The sequence below is a fragment of the Heptranchias perlo genome, chromosome 28 (genome assembly GCF_035084215.1).
Source record: "Heptranchias perlo isolate sHepPer1 chromosome 28, sHepPer1.hap1, whole genome shotgun sequence".
In the NCBI taxonomy this organism is placed as follows: Eukaryota; Metazoa; Chordata; class Chondrichthyes; order Hexanchiformes; family Hexanchidae; genus Heptranchias; species Heptranchias perlo.
The window spans coordinates 29082140-29104602 of record NC_090352.1 but is presented as its reverse complement, the minus strand read 5'-3'; the positions used below and the strand labels follow the sequence as shown (position 1 = coordinate 29104602).

The window sequence follows — 22463 nt, the reverse complement described above, 5'->3', positions numbered from 1 at the left end:
CTATTTGCATTGTTTAGTTCAGATTATTGAATAATTTAAATTTTTTAGTACAAGCAGTGAGTCATCAGGAGTAGACTGTCTCTGGACACAACCCAAATTTGAAAAACTGTTACATGTATAAAATTTTTAATTGTACTATTGGCTGTTTTCACAGTTCAAGTGGACATAAAATTAAAATTTCACACACCCACCATAATGATTTACTGAAATGTCATTTACAACGATTAAGTACATGCTAAAAATTTCACTGGACTAGAAGTCAAAATTATTTTCACACACAAGGATAAATTTCATGATTGTACGCTCCTAGGAAATTATTGGACGAAAAATCATTAAGGCCATGCACTCTTTCTCAGTATGTGCTCTTAGTGGGTGAGACTCCACACTGACAGCATACATCCATCTAACTTATCCCTATTATGTTGAACATTTTGTATTGGCAATGATCCTGAAACATCAGGTGTATTTTGTATGTAGTAACATGTGTGAAAAAATTCAAACACTTCCACTTCTCCAGCATAAAAATCTTCAAAGGTGCTCATAAGACACATTACCTGGTTTGTTTACATAGAAGGATGCAGTGGCATGATGCCATTTTATAATCACCTTGCAGATTGCATCGGTGCTACTTCAATTTTGTTTTTACCATTGTTTGAATAAAGGTTGAGCTAGCTCCACCACGTAGGTCCCAGGATTGATCTCAGCTCTGCGTTGAGTTTGTTTATCTCAGCCAGAACAGCGATAGGGGTACTACAATTGGACCCCGGTTAGGAAGGCAAAAAACAGTTAGGTTTACTGCATGTGATCATTAACCAGTGACCTCTGCTGAAAGTGCCCACGTGTGGATATTGAGTGAGGACATTATTGGGCTTGGCTATGATGCATGGCACAACCAAATAGCCTGCAAACATTGACTGTCTAGGTTCAGATACGAATATTGGCTGCTTGGGTGAGGTACTGGAAAAAACTTGAGGCAAATGCCCAAGCATCGCATTCGAAATATTTGTGGTGCAACAGATAACTTAAACTACAGTGCAAGCTTTGTTCAGCAGTGCTTTCTGAGAGAACTGTGCTCGCTGTTCCAACACAACTTCAGTGGCTTTGTGACTAAAGATGTCACTCGTTGTAGCACTAAACCATAAAAAATCAGAAGATCCCAGGCTCCATTCCTTATCTGTGCTGAGTTAGTGTTCTTATCTGGAAGCTAGTAGCTGGGTCAGTATAATTGCCCTTACTGTGTCTGGGTTAGGGAAGGGAAACATCAGCTAGGAATCCTGCTGATAACAACTATTCAGTGACCTATGCTGTTAAATGCAAATGTGCAAATATCAACAACAACTTGCAATAGTTCAGCGATGTTATCAGAGGGTGTTTTACCGGGGTGGGGAGGAGTCCAGAATCGATAAAAGGAATAAAGGATTGGACGCTGAGCCAAAGTGGGAGAGATGATCGAAAGTGTGATTGAAAAGATGGGTCTTGGGAAGGCTTTCAAAGGTGGAGAGGGAAGCAGAGAGGCAGAAGGGTTTAGCGAAGGTGAGGCAAACAGAGAGGGGAGATACACAGAAGAGCAGACTGGAGGGCGTAGGAGGAGACATAAGGCTGTGGGTATTTTTTTTTATTATTAGTTCGTGGGATGTGGGCGTCGCTGGCGAGGCCAGCATTTATTGCCCATCCCTAATTGCCCTCGAGAAGGTGGTGGTGAGCCGCCTTCTTGAACCGCTGCAGTCCGTGTGGTGATGGTTCTCCCACAGTGCTGTTAGGAAGGGAGTTCCAGGATTTTGACCCAGCGACAATGAAGGAATGGCGATATATTTCCAAGTCAGGATGGTGTGTGACTTGGAGGGGAACGTGCAGGTGGTGTTGTTCCCATGTGCCTGCTGCTCTTGTCCTTCTAGGTGGTAGAGGTGCTGTCGAAGAAGCCTTGGCGAGTTGCTGCAGTGCATCCTGTGGATGGTACACACTGCAGCCACAGTGTGCCGGTGGTGAAGGGAGTGAATGTTTAGGGTGGTGGATGGGGTGCCAATCAAGCGGGCTGCTTTATCTTGGATGGTGTCGAGCTTCTTGAGTGTTGTTGGAGCTGCACTCATCCAAGCAAGTGGAGAGTATTCCATCACACTCCTGACTTGTGCCTTGTAGATGGTGGAAAGGCTTTGGGGAGTCAGGAGGTGAGTCACTCGCCGCAGAATACCCAGCCTCTGACCTGCTCTCGTAGCCACAATATTTATATGGCTGGTCCAGTTAAGTTTCTGGTCAATGGTGACCCCCAGGATGTTGATGGTGGGGGATTCAGCGATGGTAATGCCGTTGAATGTCAAGGGGAGGTGGTTAGACTCTCTCTTGTTGGAGATGGTCATTGCCTGGCATTTTTCTGGCGCGAATGTTACTTGCCACTTATGAGCCCAAGCCTGGATGTTGTCCAGGTCTTGCTGCATGCGGGCTCGGACTGCTTCATTATTTGAGGGGTTGCGAATGGAACTGAACACTGTGCAGTCATCAGCGAACATCCCCATTCCTGACCTTATGATGGAGGGAAGGTCATTGATGAAGCAGCTGAAGATGGTTGGGCCTGGGACACTGCCCTGAGGAACTCCTGCAGCAATGTCCTGGGGCTGAGATGATTGGCCTCCACAAGTACTACCATCTTCCTTTGTGCTAGGTATGACTCCAGCCACTGGAGAGTTTTCCCCCTGATTCCCATTGACTTCAATTTTACTCGGGCTCCTTGGTGCCACACTCGGTCAAATGCTGCCTTGATGTCAGGGCAGCCACTCTCACCTCACCTCTGGAATTCAGCTCTTTTGTCCATGTTTGGACCAAGGCTGTAATGAGGTCTGGAGCCGAGTGGTCCTGGCGGAACCCAAACTGAGCATCAGTGAGCAGGTTATTGGTGAGTAAGTGCCGCTTGATAGCACTGTCGACGACACCTTCCATCACTTTGCTGATGATTGAGAGTAGACTGATGGGGCGGTAATTGGCCGGATTGGATTTGTCCTGCTTTTTGTGGACAGGACATACCTGGGCAATTTTCCACATTGTCGGGTAGATGGCAGTGTTGTAGCTGTACTGGAACAGCTTGGCTAGAGGCGCGGCTAGTTCTGGAGCACAAGTTTTCAGCACTACAGCTGGGATGTTGTCGGGGCTCATAGCCTTTGCTGTATCCAGTGCACTCAGCCGTTTCTTGATATCACGTGGAGTGAATCGAATTGGCTGAAGACTGGCTTCCGTGGTGGTGGGGATATCGGGAGGAGGCCGAGATGGATCATCCACTCGACACTTCTGGCTGAAGATGGTATAAGAGCTAAGGTGAGGCAAAACCCTGGAGGGATTTGAAAATGAGGAAAGGGATTTTAAATTCAACACACTTGGGATTGAGGGCCATTGCACATCAGCAATGGCAAGGGGAAGAAGCTGATGAACGAGCAGGAGTGTGGAACATCATCTGGACAGTTTTTTGAACAAGTTTATGGAGGGTTGGATGATGAGGGCCAGCAAGGAGGATATTGTGGAAATCAAGTCGAGACTGTGGTGACAGGCCTGAGATAGGGAAGGTGACAGATGATATTTTGGAGGGGGGGCGGGTAAGCAGTCTTGGTGATGGATAACTTGATAGGTTTCAAGTTCAAATAGGACCCAAGGCCTGGTCCAGCCTGAGTGTGTGGGCAGGGAGAGGGATAGTTAGTGGCAAAGGAGTAGAGGTTATGGCGGTGAAAAAGTTGGCTTCAGTCTGCCCTATGTTCAGTTGCAGGAATGAGATTGGCCTTGTCTGCGATGCACCCTACAATTGAATAGCCTATCAACTAGGCCCACAAATGAAATTGGGCAAGCTGCTGGAGGGTTGCTAGTGTGGAACTGTACCCCAGCAAAAGCCAACGCCTTCAGGAGAAAACATGGAGAAAATTGATTTTTTAAATATCTGAAAGCAACACACTGAACACAAATGTATACAGTTTTCTTTTCCCTTGGGGTGTGCCAAATTAGCTTGTGCTGCAGTAACTGTTTTGCCTCCCCTGGGGATCTTGCTCTCAGCAGGGGGTGGGGGGAGGAATGACATTTGGTTCTCCTTTGTTCTTTCAGATCCAGCAGTGCTGCAGTCTGGGACTCTGACTCTTTGTGACTGATGGCCATTTCCAGTTCTCCACTGGATGCGCATTGCTCTCCTTGCTCTCCCGTGGCTGCGCATTGCTCTCCAGTAGCTTCTTGATGCCCTCCCGGCTATGTCACAAAGCCTGGCTGCTCTTCCCATTCTCCCATAGATTTTCACTACTGTAACTGCTCTCACATTGTCCTGGTCCCTGCTTTGACGGAGGGTGGGCTGGGATGGGGGGCTTCTACATAGGGTAATAGAAAAACACACAGAATTCCTTTAATGTTAGATGGTTTTAAATCCTCTAATGTTAGATTGGGTTTGAATGCCTCTTAGTCATACAGGAGCCTTTTGAAAACTTTAAAGTTAAGATTTTAAAAGGCAAAAAACACAAGATAGTGGAGCAGATTTTTCCTCTTTAGCACTTGGACATAAAGCATCGTGTGGGTGCAGCACATCAAACTGGAATACATGACCCTAATGCAGCACCCAATTTTCTGTCTATTAATTTAAATAGACAGAAAGTCTGGTGGGCTTTGTTAGCATTGTGTTATCTTCCTGATAGATCCCCAGATGACAGACAAAGAGGCATCTGAACCCGATCTATAATTAGGGGACTTAAAAACGTCTAGCATTAAAAGGATTCTGTGTTTTTTTTATTTGTTCTTGGGATGTGGGCGAAACTGGCAAGGCAGCATTTATTGCCCTGAGGGCATTAAGAGTCAACCATATAGTATGGGACTGGAGTCATGCATAGGCCTTATCGGGTAGGGTGGCAGGTCCTCTTCCCGAAAGGACATCAGTGAACCAGTTGGGTTATTATGACAATGCAGCAGATTTCATAGTCATTACCAGATTATTTAATTCAATTTCACAATTTGCTGTGATGGGATTTGAACTTATGACCTCTGGGTTGTTAGTCCAGTATCGTACAACTCTGTCCCCATTTATTGTTCAGGATAATTTTAATGAATAAAATTAATTAAGGTTGTCTTTACTATTTTTCCAGTCTTGAAATATCAAGTTTTAAAATAATTGCCAAGGAGAAATGCAGTGAATCTTGTAACATTTCATTAAAAAAAAAACTCCCTTAATGACTAGTCAGTAATTTAAACTTTAAGAGAGTACAAGGTCACTATGGTTTGATTCCCCTAACTACCATCATCCTTCTCATTGTTCCTCTTGCTGTCTTGGCATCTCTTTTCCACTGAAAGTGGAGGAAATGTGTTACAAATTAGTCAGCATCTGAAAGAGAAAGGTTAATGTTTGGGTGCAGCCCTTCATTAGAGCACTGAGTTCCGAAAAGTAAGGCCCACCCAAAGACTAAATTATCTTTATTAGATGCTGACCTACAGTGCATTCTCAGTTTTATTGTACACTTTAGCATTTTCATTTCTGACATATCTTCATCCACCATCCATTTTTCCCTCATTGTCAAGACATTATTAATCAAATGGTAATACCACAAAAGATGGAGAGAGTCCAATCTTAGCTGACAAAGTCAGATTATATCTGCACAGTACATCGGAAAAATCTGAACAGTTGCCTTTAAAATTAATTTGCCAAGGAAAGTGCTGTTGAGTAGCAGGGGTTTGCTGCAGTGAGGTGGCCTGACAATGGAGTAACTTGGGTTCACTAGAGACTGAACAATGGAGACAGTGTGACACTACCATCAACAATTTAAAGCTATAGTACCACAGACAGTACAGTTCTGTACCACTGTCCTATTCATCTATGCAGCCTCGGCAAAGTCATGCAGCTGGGCTCCACAGGAACACAATTCACTGTAGTTAAACATTGCAGGCTATGCAGCATTTGAAGTGCCCTGCTGTTTAATTTCTCCATTTTTACTCTGCCATCTTCAGTGCACTCTCATTAGCAAAGCTGTCAGGCATTTCGATTTGTATATGTGTGTGTTTAGGACCAGTCCTTGTCAACATAATTATGGCTTATACTGTGGATTGATCCAAACTTTGTAAAGAAATAGTTATTAGCATTGCTAACAACTTGATTCGAGTTTGGCAGTTTTGCAATCTGTGATCTTGTTTTTAAACATTATTATTTTTGACAAATGAATTTTGTTTTTAACAGTGTGTCATGACATGCATATATCAATTAATGAAACAGCAACTCTATGATTAAGTGCTGTGAAGTACCCAGAAGTATGCAATTAACTTTATTTTACCTCATTAACGTTAGTTTTTAAAATGTTCATACTTGGGGCTCAATCATGGAAACCTATAATCCTCCATTTGTTCTGTGATGTCTCTATATCCTCTGTAGAAACTTCCATTTTCTTTGTGAAGCTGCATATCTTCTGTGGAACTGAATATATCCTACATTTAGTCTGCGAGACCAGTATGTTATCCGTGGAAACCTACATATCCTACAGTTGCTCTCTCGAGCCTATATATCCTCTGTAGAATCCTATATATTCTCCATTTGCTCAGTGGATTCTGTACAATCCTCTTAGAACCCCATATATTTTACATCTATTCCGTGGAGCCTGTATATCCTCTGTGGAACTCCACATATCCTCCATTTACTCTGAGGAGTCTGGATTTTCTCAGATACAGCAATAAAACAGTGGAGCAGATGCTTTTGCGTTATGAGAGCCAAAAGGATCCCCTTTCACGTGTTTGTTTCCCACTATGGTGCCACTGTGATCTATTTTCATAATCTATAATTAGGTCTATAATCTAAGTTGACTTTAATGGAAAAGGAAATTGAATGGCATGTGAAACAGGCTGCTGATTCGCTAGCACCCATTTTGTGCAACTGTGAAGAAAAATTTCACCCCTGTTTACTTTTTAAAACAATACAGAATGATTTAAAAATGCTACTGTTTTAAGTATACAATGGCTTCATAAGATTTAAGTGTAAATGTATACCTGATTGTACAGTAGCTTTTGGAAAATATACCCCAAGGTTTTGTCTGAGTTGGTAATTTAGAGATGCTTCCTTAACAACCAGATTCTGACCATATATCAATTAAGCAACTGGTTAGATCTGGACTGCAACAACACCAACAGCTTGCTTTTATTTAGCGCCTTTAACACAATGTTGTCCAATAGAAATCGCTGACTAGCCACAGCACTAATTTTAATAGATAACGCTTTTCATACACTCATACAATACAGGTAAATGTGCTTCACTTGTGTATATTTACTTAACAAACATCTACCACCATTCAGTAACCAAGGAAGTAAAGCCCTCACAATTATCAGAAATACTCTCATAACCTGATTTTCACCGTACCATTTTACCAACAAACGCACAAAAAGGTCAAAGAATACAGGTGTACACAGTGCGCATACGAGGAATGAGATCACATGCCCAACGACAGTGACAATTACTCATTTTTATTCACTAATGTGAAATGCAATTAGCCACATCTGGATTTCAAATTAGCCACATGTGGCTGGTGACTAATGTATTGGACAACACTGCTTTAACATAGAAAAATGTCCCAAGGTCCTTCACAGAGGTGTAATAAATAAACGATGAATACTGACACCACCGCTAGGCTGATGACGCACATGGTGTACTGGCAGTGTTACAAAACGCATACCGGCGTTCTCACAAAACGGAAGACTTAAATATATCAAACACTTTGGCCACCTTCCTTTCTCTGAAAGTCACCACTTTTGTGCCCTATTACTTCCCTGTTTGTCTTGGTACCACGGGTCATTGTTATGAACTATTTTTTGTATTAGTCGCGCATTTTAAGTCGGATGTACCGCGCATGCATATGACGTCGCTCAAGTCTGGCCGACAACGCACGTGGTGTCACAAAACGCAGCCAATAAATAAAACAGACACCGAGCCAAAGAGGAAATATTAGGAAGGATGACCAAAAGCCTGGTGAAAGAAGTAGGTTTGAAGGAAGGTTTTAAAAAAGGAAGATGGAGGGGAAATGGGATTGGACAAAGTCAGCATGAGTTTATGAAAGGGAAATCATGCTTAACAAATCTACTGGAGTTTTTTGAGGACGTAACTGGTAGAATAGATAGGGGAGAACCAGTGGATGTGGTGTACTTGGATTTTCAGAAGGCTTTTGATAAGGTCCCACACAAAATTAAAGCACATGGGATTGGGGGGAATATACTGGCATGGATTGAGAATTGGTTGACAGAGAGCAGGAATAAACGGGTCTTTTTCCGGGTGACAGGCAGTGACTAGTGGGGTACCGCAGGGATCAGTGCTTGGGCCCCAGCTATTCACAATATATCTCAGTGATTTGGATGAGGGAACTAAATGTAACATTTCCAAGTTTGCAGACGACACAAAGCTGGGGTGGAATGTGAGCTGTGAGGAGGATGCAAAGAGGCTCCAATGTGATTTAGACAAATTGGGTGAGTGGGCAAGAACATGGCAGATGCAGTATAATGTGGATAAATGTGAGGTTATCCACTTTGGTTGTAAAAAGAGAAAGGCAGATTATTATCTGAATGGTGATAGATTGGGAAAAGGGGAGGTGCAACGAGACCTGGGTGTCCTTGTACATCAGTCGCTGAAAGCGAGCATTCAGATGCAGCAAGCAGTAAGGAAGGCGAATGGTATGTTGGCCTTCATTGCAAGAGGATTTGAGTACAGGAGCAGGGATGTCTTACTGCAGTTATACAGGGCCTTGGTGAGACCACATGTGCAGTATTGTGTGCAGTTTTGGTCTCCTTATCTGAGGAAGGATGTCCTTGCCATGGAGGGAGCACAACGAAGGTTTATCAGACTGATTCCTGGGATGGCAGGACTGATGTATGAGGAGAGATTGGGTTGACTAGGCCTATATTCGCTAGAGTTTAGAAGAATGAGAGGTGATCTCATCGAAACATATAAAATTCTAACAGGACTAGACAGACTAGATGCAGGGTGGATGTTCCCGATGGCTGGGGAGTTCAGAACCAGGGGTCACAGTCTCAGGATACGGGGTGTGCCATTTAGAACCGAGATGAGGAGAAATTTCTTCACTCAGAGGGTGGTGAACCTGTGGAATTCTCTATCACAGAAGGCAGTGGAGGCCAAGTGATTAAATATATTCAAGAAGGAGATAGATATATTTCTTAATGCTAAAGGGATCAAGGGATATGGGGAAAAAGCGGGAACAGGGTACTGAGTTAGACGATCGGCCATGATCATTTTGAATGGCGGAGCAGGGCTGAATGGCCTACTCTTGCTCCTATTTTCTATGTTTCTATGAAGAGGGGTTTAGGGAAGGAATTCCAGAGCGTGGGGCTAAGACGGCTGAAGGCATGGCCACCACTGGTGGGAGGGTGCTGCACAAGAGGTCAAAGTCAGACGAATAGAGTTAGGGTGGGGGGGGCGGCGGTTATAGGACTGGAAGAGGTTTCAGCGATAGGGAGAGTCTTGGCCTTGAAGGGATTGAAACTCAGAGCAGCTACATATAAGGTTTCAAACCTTATAAAGATATATTCTTTTTTTCACTTAATCTCAGGATACAATGAACCCTAAAAAAGTTCAACACTAATTAGGCTGGATAAAGAGTGATTAAATAATGGTCTTGATCCTTAAAATGTTTGTGTCTCTACAATGTCACTCAATTAAGTAAAATGAACGGACAGAAGATTGGGTTCAGTACAGCCGCGATCTCCCGACATGCACAGCCAGCAGATGAGCCCAAAGAAGGCATTTAAGTGGCCTCTGTTAATACATTTCAGATTGGGACTTGTGCCACAAGCAGGCTTCATCAATCCAGATCAGCAGCTAATTGCTATGCTTGCTGTTTGATGTTAATTAGGGTGAGGAGTGGAGGAGAAGGACTTTTAAGATTCAGACATCCAGTAAACTTGTCTAATATTACAAGACAGTTTTGATACCAGTATAGGACACCAACTTTGAACATCTTTATTCCTGTTTGCAGCATGTTACCAATTCTGTTTCTCAAAACATAATTCCAAATGCTTGCATTTTAATTACATCCAGGCTAGCTGCATGTGGTAAGCAGACACATGGAGTAAACCTATTGTGCTTTAACATCACTCCACGCTCAGCCAGGCAGGCACGTAGAATAAACCTGCTGTTTTATTACATCGCTACAATAATTAAACAAAACAGTCAGCAAAGAGCCTGAGCCATCTAAGGTTAATTGATGTGTGATGCACAAATTAACTACAGATGTCTCTGGCGCTTTGATGATCGTCATCCCACATTTTGTTGAACAAGCTGGAGGCATGTCTCCATCAGAAATAGCAATGTATAATCAGAATGCTAGCACATTATTTGCGATTTAGAGATATTGGCCCCAATATTAACGGGGAGGCGGGGTGGCAGCGGGGGGAGGAGATTGGGCACGTGGGTAAAATCTGTCCGTTCCCCACGTGATCGCGGGTCATTTGGAGCCACTTAACGTGGTGTCCGGGTTTGCCGTCCGAAAGCTGCGCAGCGGGCAGACTGCGCACCCGCATCACAGGCTGTTAGCTGGAGGAGCTCTATTGAAAGGGCAGTCCTCCAATGGCTGCTCCTGGAGCAAAGACCCACACAGCACAATGGAGCAGCACAGGGGAAAGGCTGCTTCTAGATTTAGTGATGCCTCACTCCAGGTGCTACTGGATGGGGTGAGGAGGAGGAGGGATGTCTTTTACCCAGCGGACGGGAGGAAGTGCCCTGCCTCTGCCAACAAGAAGATCTGGTTCGAGGTGGCAGACGAGGTCACCAGCAGCAGCAACATCTCCCGAGCCTGGATCCAGTGCAAGAAGCCCTTCAATGACTTAACTAGGTCAGGCAAAGTGAGTACACTTACTCATTCTCCTACACTCTGTCTTCCACATCACTGCCCCCATCCCCCAACTCATTCTGCACTGCCAACACTACTCTATCACATCACTCCTCACACCCACTCAAAGCTCATCCTCAACATTTACTCACCCCACCATTACCACTCAACCCAATCCTCATACAATGTCATGGCTCTGTCTCATACTCACCCTCTGATGCATCTCTTTCACAGTCAGCCGCACCCAAACTAATGCATTCATCAATTGGCCACGTCACCATCACTCACTCACGGGTCTGTACTTTCTCCCCAACCGGAGCGGGGCCGCAACAGATAGTTGTCCTCACAGACACGGAGCAGGAATTGAGCCGCACCCTCGAGTGCCTGTTCATCGGGGATGCCGAGACTGGCACCCGACAAACGTCTGGTGGCAGAACTTTAACATTCAGCGCACACAATATGAATTGATGTTAACATGCCTTACCATCTTCAGCACCTCAGTATGCTCATCAGAACATGACACATCTGTGATCATGTTTAATATTGCCTTCTGTTCTCTTACAGGGCCTTCAGCAACTGCTATGACGGCGGAGGGCGATTCCTCAGAGGACCTGTCGGCCTCTGAGGGTGCACCGTCACATCTGAGCAAGCCATCCAACAACGCAGATACACACACTTCATTGGGTCCCAGTCTGCAGTTAGTTGGTTACCACACACGTGAGCAAGAGCAGACACTGGTAGCAGGGGCAGCTGTGGAGAGTCTGCGACAGTGGGAGTACTCCTCTCCAGACTCTGCTCAGCTGGACACAGATGCTGAACCCTGGGGGCCATCCTTTAAAAGGAGAATGATCGAGGGGCAGCAGCACATTTGCAAGGTGCTGGAACAGGTGCCATGTGCACTCTCCACAATCGTGCAGAGGATGGAGGAGTCCAACTCCTGCATGAGTGGAATGGTGTCACAGGTACGGGAGGGAATCTCTGAGATACTGTCACAGGGACGTGAGGGCATCTCTGGGATAGTGTCGCGGGTAAGTGTGGGAATGTCTGCGATGGAGGGATGGCTAGCCTCCGTGGAGCTTCAAGCACGGCTCACAAATGAGTCCTTTCAGGCCCTGACAACAGCCGTTTGGACTCAGGGTGAACAACATTCTGCCGCCTTAAACAGGCAGGTAGATACACTAGCACTGGCCTGCAATGCTTCATATGTCCTCCAAACTGTTGTCCAGCAGGGTGGTAAGAGTGATGTGGGCCTGGCCCAGGGGAGGGATGATGGCGAAAGGGGACATGGAAGTGGGGACGCCACTCAAAGCACCCCCACGTCTCACCCATTGCCCCCCCTCTCAATCAGTATCCGCAATGCTGCCTCCCCTGCACCTGTGCAGGGGCAGGTGGAGCAGTCTTTGGAAGGGCCCTCACGGGCACCAAAATCCAGAGGGCCTGGGCCCAAAGCATCTAATCGGTCTGGGCATGAACATTGCAACCTGCCACTACCTCTGCTGCAGCCTCAGGGGATGCACCACGTAGAAGTAGTGGGAAGCGAAAGGCAAAGGTTTTGGAAGCACGAAGCGGATGCACGAAGGGGATGCACGAGGGTGTTTGACGGTTGGTCATTTTTTAAATTTATGTTTGCTTTTTGTTAAACTCACATTAAATATTATTATTGTCACCACTACTACCATGTCTTGGCCATGCTTGACTGTATTAAGGCCTTTTCAAGAGGTTCACCATGAACACCCACACTTGATGCCACCCACTGGGTCACTCTACAGTGGGCGTATGTGTAGTTTCAGGTCTGTTTTGTGTAGAGAGGGGGGCAGGATGTTGGTGTGACCGCTGCTCTATCCAGGTGATGAGGACTGGACTCTTCACACTGTCTGATGTTAGGAGAACCGTTTACATATCAGTGACTCCCTGGTCTCACGAGCAGCCAGGTGAGCCGCTGTTCTGCCCACAGGTTGCTCCTGCTCCTCCTCCTGCCTCCGTCGCCGCCTTCTCCTCCTCCTCCTCCTCCGCCGCCTCCTCCTTCTCAATATGGGTGGCAAATGTGGATGGGGCCTCCTCCAGCGGCACCCCTCTCTGTTGTGCCAGGGCACAACACACAACTATAATGCGTCCCACTCTGTCTGGTGCGTATTGAAGCGCTCCCCCAGAACGATCAAGGCACCTGAAGCGCATCTTGAGCAGCCCTATAGCATGTCAATTGTAGACCTGGTAGCGATGTGGCTGTCGTTTTATTGACGCTGTTGCTCGGTGGTGGGGTTCCTCAGATACGTGTGCAGGGGGTATCTCTTGTCCCCAAAGAGCCAGCCCTTACAGGTGTTTGGTGCGTGGAAGAGGGGTGGGATGTTGGACTCCTGGAGGATGAATGAATCGTGGCAGCTGCCAGGGTATCTGGTGCACACGTGAAGGAATCTCTTGCGGTGGTCACAAATGAGCTGAGTGTTGCTGGAGTGATACACCTTCCTGTTGATGAACAGTCCTGGTTCATCGTATTGCTATATGGGTGCAATCGATTACACCCTGCACCCGTGGGAAGCCAGCCACAGCGTGGAATCCCACTGCCCTCTCCGTCTGGTTGAGGTCGTCCATGGGGAGGTTGATGCAGTGCGAGGCCCTGTGAAACAAGCAGTCGGTGACCTGCCTTATGCACTTGTGTGCAGACGACTGCGAGACCCCGGTGACACCCTGGAATGATCCAGAGGCGAAGAAGTTGAGGGTAGTGGTGACTTTGACAGCGACAGGTAAACAGATGCTGCTCGGCCCAGCCAGGAGCAGCTCGGCATGAAGGAGGCAGCGACTACCTGGCAACTGACCCTGAGCCTCCGTATGCACTGCTCCTCAGAGAGGTCCAGGAAGCTGGGCCTCGGTCTGCAGACCCTGTTGTGAGGGTAGTGCCTCCTGCGATGTCGCTCTCACTGTTGTTGCCCTCCGTGCTCTTGTGCACGTGCCTGTGGTGCAGCACTGTGTTGTGAAACTCCACGTGGCGGAGGTGGACGCCGTGCCTGGTGAGGTTGGTGATGTTGCTCGTCCTCGGATGAAGTGGTGAGTGCAGCCATGGCGCCCCCCCCATCCTGACGGTGTGAGTTTGAGGGGGTCTGCAAAGTAATTAAATATGCTTGCACAGCAGAGTTTTGGGTGGAAAGTAAGAATTTTGAGTGAAAACACAAAGGTCTTGCAGCCAAAACTTTGTCTGAAGTGACAGAGTGCCCTGCTGCAATAAATGATGTTTTCTCCTCACCTGTCAAATAAGCATTTGCATCTCCCACTGGCTGCTGGCTGAAACACGTCTGTTGCAACAGGGAGTGTTTCCCACAGCACGGGAAACATACCGAGGATCCTTCAAAATCGCAACCCTGCCAAAATGTCTAGTCAATCAAGTAGTTCAAGTAGTTCAAGTACCTCAACTATTGGAGTAACTATGCAAATTATCATCCCGCTGGCTTTAATTGCCGGTGGGACTCCCACATTCGGGAGGCGCGTGCGCACCAGGACGCATCACTGGGGAACCCGGAAGTCAGCGGGTTGGAGCTGGGCTCTGAACCCGCTTGGCATTTTAGCGATTTCCAGAGCCCCAACGCACCCGCTCCGTCACCCGAAAATCGGCCCCATTGTATCACTTTCCTCACAAGAACCCAGTTGCATTATTCCTCTTTGTAAACTCACGTTTTAATTGTATGTAATTTCTAGTCCTCTCTAATGGTCTGCCATAATAATTGGAAAAATAGCAAGGGCATTAATATTTTATTTCTTTTTTTAAAAGTAAGACCTTGAAATAATGCAGTGCAAATATTAGCTCAATGCGTTTGTAGTAAATTCTTTTATCTGCTACTTGAACAGAGGTGCTAGCCTATTAATTTTAATCAGGTTAATGCTTTTGCTAAAATAGCAGACCAAGGAACTCTACAACTTGCATGCTGAAGCATTCCTCATGTCAGAAAGATGCCCCAGAATACTATACAGTGCAGAGAAAATAAAATGGGAGGAAGAGAAGAATTGGCAGACATTTTGAGATTTTTTTTGAAAGTAGGAAGGGCAGAATGAAGTGTATAGTATGAATGCATTAAAGGGGAACTTTTCCAATGTCATGCTCCTACCGGGAAGCTTTGCCCTCTGCGAGCACATATCAGAAATTCCAGTGCAAGCCGCACCCGATTTTTCAACCAATTAAAATGTGGTTGGAGAATCATGCACAGCCCGCACCAGAATTCCTAATATGTGCTGTCAGAGGGCAAAGTTCACCACTAGGAGCACTTAAATTAAAAAATTACCCAGGCATTTGACGTCTGATATTTGCACAGCATAATTTCAAGGGCTAAATGTTGGCATTGGTTTATTTATTTCACCTACAATGGCATTATATCTTTCTGCATTTAAACCAGCCTCCTGCTCTTTTAGATGGTAACAAAAATAGTATTGTTCACAAATCTACTAATATCACAAGGGCGTATGTACTAAACAGCCTTTTCATTCATCTTCAGTGCACGAAGCAAAATGGTTTTACTGTTCTCTAGCAATTTCTTCAATGTCTAGCTGAGGGCTGATTGTCATTATGTAAATTTATCTGCAGCCTGGCTGATCTGTAACATTGCAGTGATCTTATGATTAACCTACATACTAATGCTAAAATTTACATGACGGACTGTCAGCAACTTAATCAGCCAAAGCCTAAAAATAAACTTCAGACACATGTCCAAACCTTTTAATGCAGCAATGAAATACTGTATTTAGAATGCTAACATTTATAATACTGTTTTGCAAGTCACATGACTGAGAGTACTAATTTTTTGAACACTGAAGGTCCTTTCAATTGCAATATTTTAATTACTTATAATTTTTTTTTCTGTCTGTCATGTATATCAAAGTCTGGTCTCCATGTCATGACCATTGAGCCACTGGTCTGTTGTTTTCTTGCTTATTAGTTAAGTGTTTAAGTCTCTGGTGTTTTACTTCTTTCTGTAATTATTCACCAATCATAATCACTATACGCATAACCACTCTCCCGAATCTCAAATTTGTCCCCAATCGCATTTTAGCAAAAAAAAATCTACAAGATAAGAGTTCCTCATGCACAATATGAACCTCGAACAGTAAAATTTATCACATAACAGGCACATAAAAAATTCACATAAAAGCCAGGTCTCTGAAGATACTGGATTCCAAAAACACCCTTCCCCATCCTGAGTACACCTGGTCCTCCCAGAACTACAACCTACAGGCACCACTGTGGCTTTTTTTTTCCAGCAGAGGAACTCCCAGCAGCTACCACACACCCATGCCCATAAGTCTGACTGCTGGATTTTGGCTACCATTTCCAGGAGCATCCCCCCCAATTAGGTTAATTTAAAAAAAAGAGGAAACCAACTGCAAATGCAGGAAATCGGTAGGCTATCGTGGCCCGCTCCCTCCCAATTTCTCCAAGCTTATTTTCATAGACTGCACCCTCCTGACTTTTCTACTGCATCCTGCTGCCCTCCTCCACCAGCCTCCCCCAAGCAGCCGTACAGACACTACAGGAAATAGCAGGGAAAAGGTGTCACAGAAAGAAATAAGAGAATGAGATAAAACAGAAGAGTAAGAAAGAGGAGAAAATGGGAGGGGCATAGGGAAAGGAGAAAGACTATATTGAATGGGGAAAAGAGAGGGACCATTGCTCTGATGTTGGGGATGATGTAGACAGAGAAACCCAGGTGAAAGTGGGGAGGGAGACATCCTGTTAAAGCAGGGAGGGAGCTGAGAGAGAAAATGAGACACTCGAGCAGGGAGGTGGTGCAGGAAGATAAAGGGACAGAAACCATGTTATGGGGCGAGACGCTAAAATAAATGGTTGCAAAATCATCTGCAGCGTACTCCCGGATTATCAATATGTGCTTCTGGCAGGCAAGGCTCCCCACTGGTAGCATGACTCATAAAATTAGCCCCATGTTGCAATAGTAGATATCACTGCCAGTTGCTATAACAACTGATGCTTCCTCAATGTTGGGCATGATTGCACAAGGGAGAGGTAGTTAATGTAGACTAAAACCTAGTATTAGAGTTTTCACAGAACTGATTTACTCTTCCAACATAATTTACTTCAAAAAATACAAATTTCAATGTAAAAGCTGACCTGAATTGCTATGTAGTATATAAGTTACACAGTATAATTACCAACACATGGTGCAACAGGAACTCCCACGATGCTCTAGACTGGCCATTCATGATAATATCAGCCACATCTTGGATAAAATAGCCTGGAAAGAACAGTGCAAAAACTATTAATCTATTATTTAAAAGCCACAGAGGACTAGAGCTGCAATATACTTATTCAAATAGTTGGATCATGTGCAAACTGAACAGTTTAAAAAAAATAGGAATAAAAACATGTTTCCCACCTGCTGGTTTAGTGGGTAGGTTCACTGCCCGGTGTGATAATCAGACTAGGAAGCCCCAGGTTTGAGGTAGCTGATCTCAGCCAGGGTGGCAGTGCAGTTTGCTACAGCTGGCCTCAATGCTGTTTGGTGGTGGGGTGGGGGGGAATGACCAGGGATACTGTTCCTAATTGCTGCCCAGTGACTGCGCTGGGAGTTAACATCTGTGAAGACTGGCGCTTGTGGTTTATTAATCTGCCAATGCTCACTGTACAGACTGGTACAGGAGGAGTCATCATTTGTTGATGATTTGCAGCCTTCTAGAAAAAGAGGGAGAAGGACCCAAATCAGAGGGGATAACTCCATCAAACTTCAGTAACAGTAATAGTTAAAACCTCACCAGATTGCTTAATGATCCAGCAAATGTATTTTATTTGTGCTCTTGGCATTCAGGGCTGTTCCTTGAATTTCACAATTCTGGATCCAATTACATTTGAGCCAAAGTTATAAAGAAAGAACTTGCATTTATGCAGCATATTATCATCGTGTCCTCAGGAAGTCCAACAGTATTTCAGTACCAATGAATATTTTTTTGAAGTGTAGTCATTGTTGTTTAGTAGGCAAACACAGCAGCCAATTTGCACACATCAAGGACCCACAAACAGCAAATGGATGAATGACAAGCTATCTGTTTTTGGTGATGTTGTTTGAGGGAGGAATGTTGTCCAGGTCATCAGGACAACATTCTGGCTCTTTTTTGCGTAGTACCGTGTGATCTTTACATCCACTTAGTAGGCAGATAGGGCCTTGGTTTAACGTCTCATCTGAAAAACGGCATCTCTGATAATGCAGCATTCCCTCAGTGCTGCATTGAAGTATCAGCCTAGATTATGTGCCTAGACATAGTAGAATGTGGGTATGAATATTGAGTCATGACAGGGTGGGGCTTGACTGTGATAACTCCCATAGTCAAATAACTGCTAACACAGGAAGACTGGCCTATTGGTAAGGTACTGGAAAGAATTTTAGTGAGTTTTATGGCAAAACAGAGAAATAACATGATCACTACTGGCCAATAAAATTGCTTTAAAACATTACTAGCAGTCGCAAGATCGCATGACTAATAATGACTAATGAACTTCCCGGAGAGTGACACAATTGGAAAGTCACATGATTACAATTAGCCAATTATATTGCTCAAAAGGGATGCCTGTCATTTTAAAAAATAATTACAGATAAATTCAATAGATATTATTAAAAATGTACTCCAGTACAGCGTGAGAAAGGAGAAAAAAGGAAAGTGAAATTGTTAAATTTAAAGGAGTGTTCATTACCACATCTGTAAAATAATATTGTCATTTGTATCATTGTCATTTTGTTGCACTCTATACTCAGGCAGTGAGTAAATTATGTAAATTTGTTTGAAAGCACAGAAAGCAAGCTGTTTATGATGCTGCATTTCCTTTTGTTACTATCTTTCTTTCTTTCCACTCATTCTTATCTTAATTTGTTTATGTATTAAGTATGTTTTTTGAGAGTAAAATGTATAGTTTTATTTTATTACTCATTCTTTCCTTCCACCATTTTTCCTTGTCTATTTTTGCTTTCCTCGTCTATTTTTGCTTTCCTCTTCTGACCAACATCTATGCAAGTTTATTTGAACAAAGCATTTTTAAATGTATCTTCTTTTGTAAGAAGCAGGATTGCCTTAGATTTAGAAAGAGCGGTGAGGAGTTATCACTGCGATGGAGAGGAAGTAGTGGGAGCTGGCACTGCGATGGAGAGGAAGTAGTGGGAGCTGGCACTGCGATGGAGCGGGATGGAGCATCGGGAACTGGCACGCTTAGGGGGAGGGACAGGGAGCAATGGGAACTGGCACACAAATGGGGAAGGATAGGGCACTGTGGGAACTAGCAAACAAATGGGGAGTAACAGGAAGCAACGGGAGCTATGAAATGAGTACCCCTGGCCTAGACAGTGATTGTCGGTAGGCATCCTGCAATCTAGCCAGGGATGCTAAGACCAAGTGTTGTGCCCCAACTTCTACCTGGCTGTGATCAGCTAACCTGCACAGAGTGGGGATTAAACCTGTGACCTTCTAGTCTGTATGGTTTAGTGATATATTTGGCGAAATCTTTACCCCTAGGCCATTGGGAGTGCGCATATCACACAATATTATTGGGCACCACTTAGTCTGCTCCTGTGAGTTACACTGTGAACTTCTAGGAGCAGATATAAAAATAAAACAATTAATTCTAATCCACTTTTTAAAAAAAAAATTCTACAAAATCCACTGATGGTTTGACGATAAGCTGCATGATGGTGCTCTTTATCATATAGCCAAGGCTGCATCGAAACTGCTGGCTTACGTGAATGCTTTTGGGCTCTGCAAAGCAGCTGTTCAATAGAAAATTCTAGTAACATGGTACGTCTAACACTGAAATCTATCACAGATGCATGGGGGAGTACTTTATACTTGAATGTACCACTGATGTATTAGTGCTTGCCTCTGATGCATTTAGCATGAATTTATAATAGTGTAGCTAGTCTATCACAAGATGTTGAGGTGTAACAGCCCATCAACAGAAAATTCAAAGGGGAAGCCTCCATTGCATCAAGTTTTAAACAGCAAATGAGATCTTATAGTATCATCCAAACCTGTCAATAGCTTGGTAGAAGGTCAATTTTACCAGGAGTACTAACTTTGATAAAATAATTTTTAAAAATGATGGTTAACTGGAAATTTTCACTTGTGATGCCTGAATATACTTGTATGTGTGTATCAATACATAAGCCATAAATAATTTGGATCCCAAGCTCCCTTGGGGTGAAAAGAACTATTTTAAAATCCTTCTGCTAATCAGAACATAGGAACGTAGGAAAGTACAGGACCAGAAAGGACACTGCAGGCCATCGGCTAATCCCAAAAACGAACTCCCGTCAAATACCTGCTTCCCCCAGTTATCTATCTATTCTCCCTTAAATGATTCTACATTATTTGCTTTCACGAGCAGCTTGTTCCACATGTTCACCATTGTTTGTAGTTATGGCATAAAGATGCATTTGCACATGAGCAGACTGCTAAGCTTGGCTTACACTTCTGAATGGCTCTGTGGATTTGAAAAAGTGTTTCTGATTTTAAACTAAATCTATCCTGTATCGTTTTTTTATATTTATTCTCTGGATGTGGGCGACACTGGCAAGGCTGCATTTATACCCATTCCTAGTTGCCTTGAGAAGGTTGTCATGGGCTTTCTTCTTGAACAACTGCAGTTTTGTATTAAGAGCTATTCTTCTTCATGCATCTGGGGAACATTCAAGAGACATTAGAAAACAGTTTTAAAGTACCCCTATGCGCGTCAGAAAAAATCTGGTTAAAAATAGTCGAAAGCATAAAGACAAGAAGCTTTCACACATGATAAGGATTTTGAAAGGACCTTTAGGTCAGGGTTCACCCTTTTTTGGTTGACCTGTAGGAGTGATACTGAGTTGCCCCACTAATGACAGAAACATTAAAATATTACAGCAAGTGCCCTAGAGCACCACAGATATGATAAACAAACAATAAATAACTGCATTAGTAAAAATAATAATTAAATCATAATGTTATTGTGAATATCAGTTACCCCCTCTCTACCCTGCAGTGTCCACTGGTCGCGGAAGGCCTCACCAGAAGGTGATCACCGCATGCTGCCTCTCCGGGGCCACCCGGCACGGACAAGTACTTGGAATAGTAAGGGTATTTCTGGGATCCTGCATTGCCAGCAAGGAGCCATGCTCAAGGAGTTGGAGATAAGGTAAGAACATTGTACTCGTGATTCTCCAACTTGCAAATCTATGAGCCCGACTCCCCACTGGGAGGGCAGGATCACGGAATTAACTCCAGTGTCTATTTACCCAGTTTGTTCCAGGTAATCTATATATTTTTAAATAATTTCTTCTTCTCAACAAGTGTAAAAAGACAGTATACTAAATACACTTTACCCGAATCCCCAAATTCTATTCCATTTCAAAGTGAAACTGCATTGCTGAGCTCTCCAGGAAGCATATCACGCAGATTTCTTTAATGACCTTTTTTATACTGCCATTAGTTTAGTTTGGATCTTGGGAGATCAGCCTCCATGTATTGTCTTCTGGCATTTACACTATGAAATCCAATGACCTTATCCTGGCAGCAGACTTATAGACACATGAAAACCTGGGTTTATGAGTCTGCAGCTGGGATAAGGGGGTTGGATAAAGAATTGGAAACACCCGGAGCTGGCACGTCTATTCTGGTCTCCCTGAATCTAATTAAAACAGTGCTAAAATTGAAAGCTGCTTTTGTGGGCCTTATTGTCTATTCGAATAAACTCCGAGAAGAGAGTCAGACTGAATATAAAAAGAGACTTCATAAGCAGTGGTTATGTGGTTAGTTTTGGTATTTGCTGCATGGTGCCAAACCTATCAGTTTGTGTGACTTTCATGAAAGAATCTGGCCTCAGTAATGTTACAACTGCAAGACAACAGGAAGAACGCCACTAATACCCAGTTAAAAACAATAATTTTCCAATATAATACTGAAAGCTTAATTAACTGTATGGCGCCATCACAACAGGATAACATCAATTATAATGAATTATTAATTTCGTAGTGAAATTGTTTAATTGTACAATAATGCAAACATATAACCATCACCACACTAATATTACCACCAAATCACCAAGACCCTTGCTACTACAATACTGACAAATCACAACAATACTACAGAGGAGGCCATTCATTGCTAGCTGGGAGACCTGAATGTGCTGCGTCTTACAGTCTCAAGCTTTGAACTGGCAGCCAGCTGTGGAACAAAGTCATCATTTTTCATACTATGACATTTTTTATGACTGAGATTCTCACCTGTGGAAACACAGACGAGCAGGTATGAAAAGGAACTTTGGAACGTTAAAATTTCAGTTAACATTTCGGGAGAGTTGTATACGCTGCAAAAGAAAACAAAAAGAGGCATGTTACACTGTTGAATTGTTTTTTACAGAACCCAAGTTGTACCACAGTGTGCAGTGCAGGGCTCCAAAGCTGCCTAAATTAACCTGACTACACTTGCTTTGCAAATACCCCTCCTGTATTAATAGGCAGTGATGTTTACCTCAGACAGTTTCCTTCACGAAGAATTGTTTGCAAGCTTTTTTCTATTACTTTTATATTATTTGTTTTTGGGATATGGTCAACACTGACAAGGCAGTATTTTCTATGGGACCGGAATCGCATGTAGGCCAGACCAGATAGAGGTGACAAGTCCCTCCCTGAAGGATGTGAG

General features: G+C 44.0%; 1 protein-coding gene across 1 annotated transcript in view; it reads right to left on the bottom strand.

Annotated features, from left to right (window-relative positions):
* Positions 1–22463, bottom strand: part of tlcd1 (TLC domain containing 1) — a 35603-nt gene that overhangs the window by 5026 nt on the left and 8114 nt on the right. The window contains exons 2-3 of the mRNA XM_068008287.1: positions 22046–22128; positions 16962–17044 (exon numbers count right to left, since the gene is read on the bottom strand). Of these exons, the coding sequence (XP_067864388.1) occupies positions 16962–17044; positions 22046–22128 (166 nt within the window). The remainder of the gene's footprint in view (positions 1–16961; positions 17045–22045; positions 22129–22463) is intronic.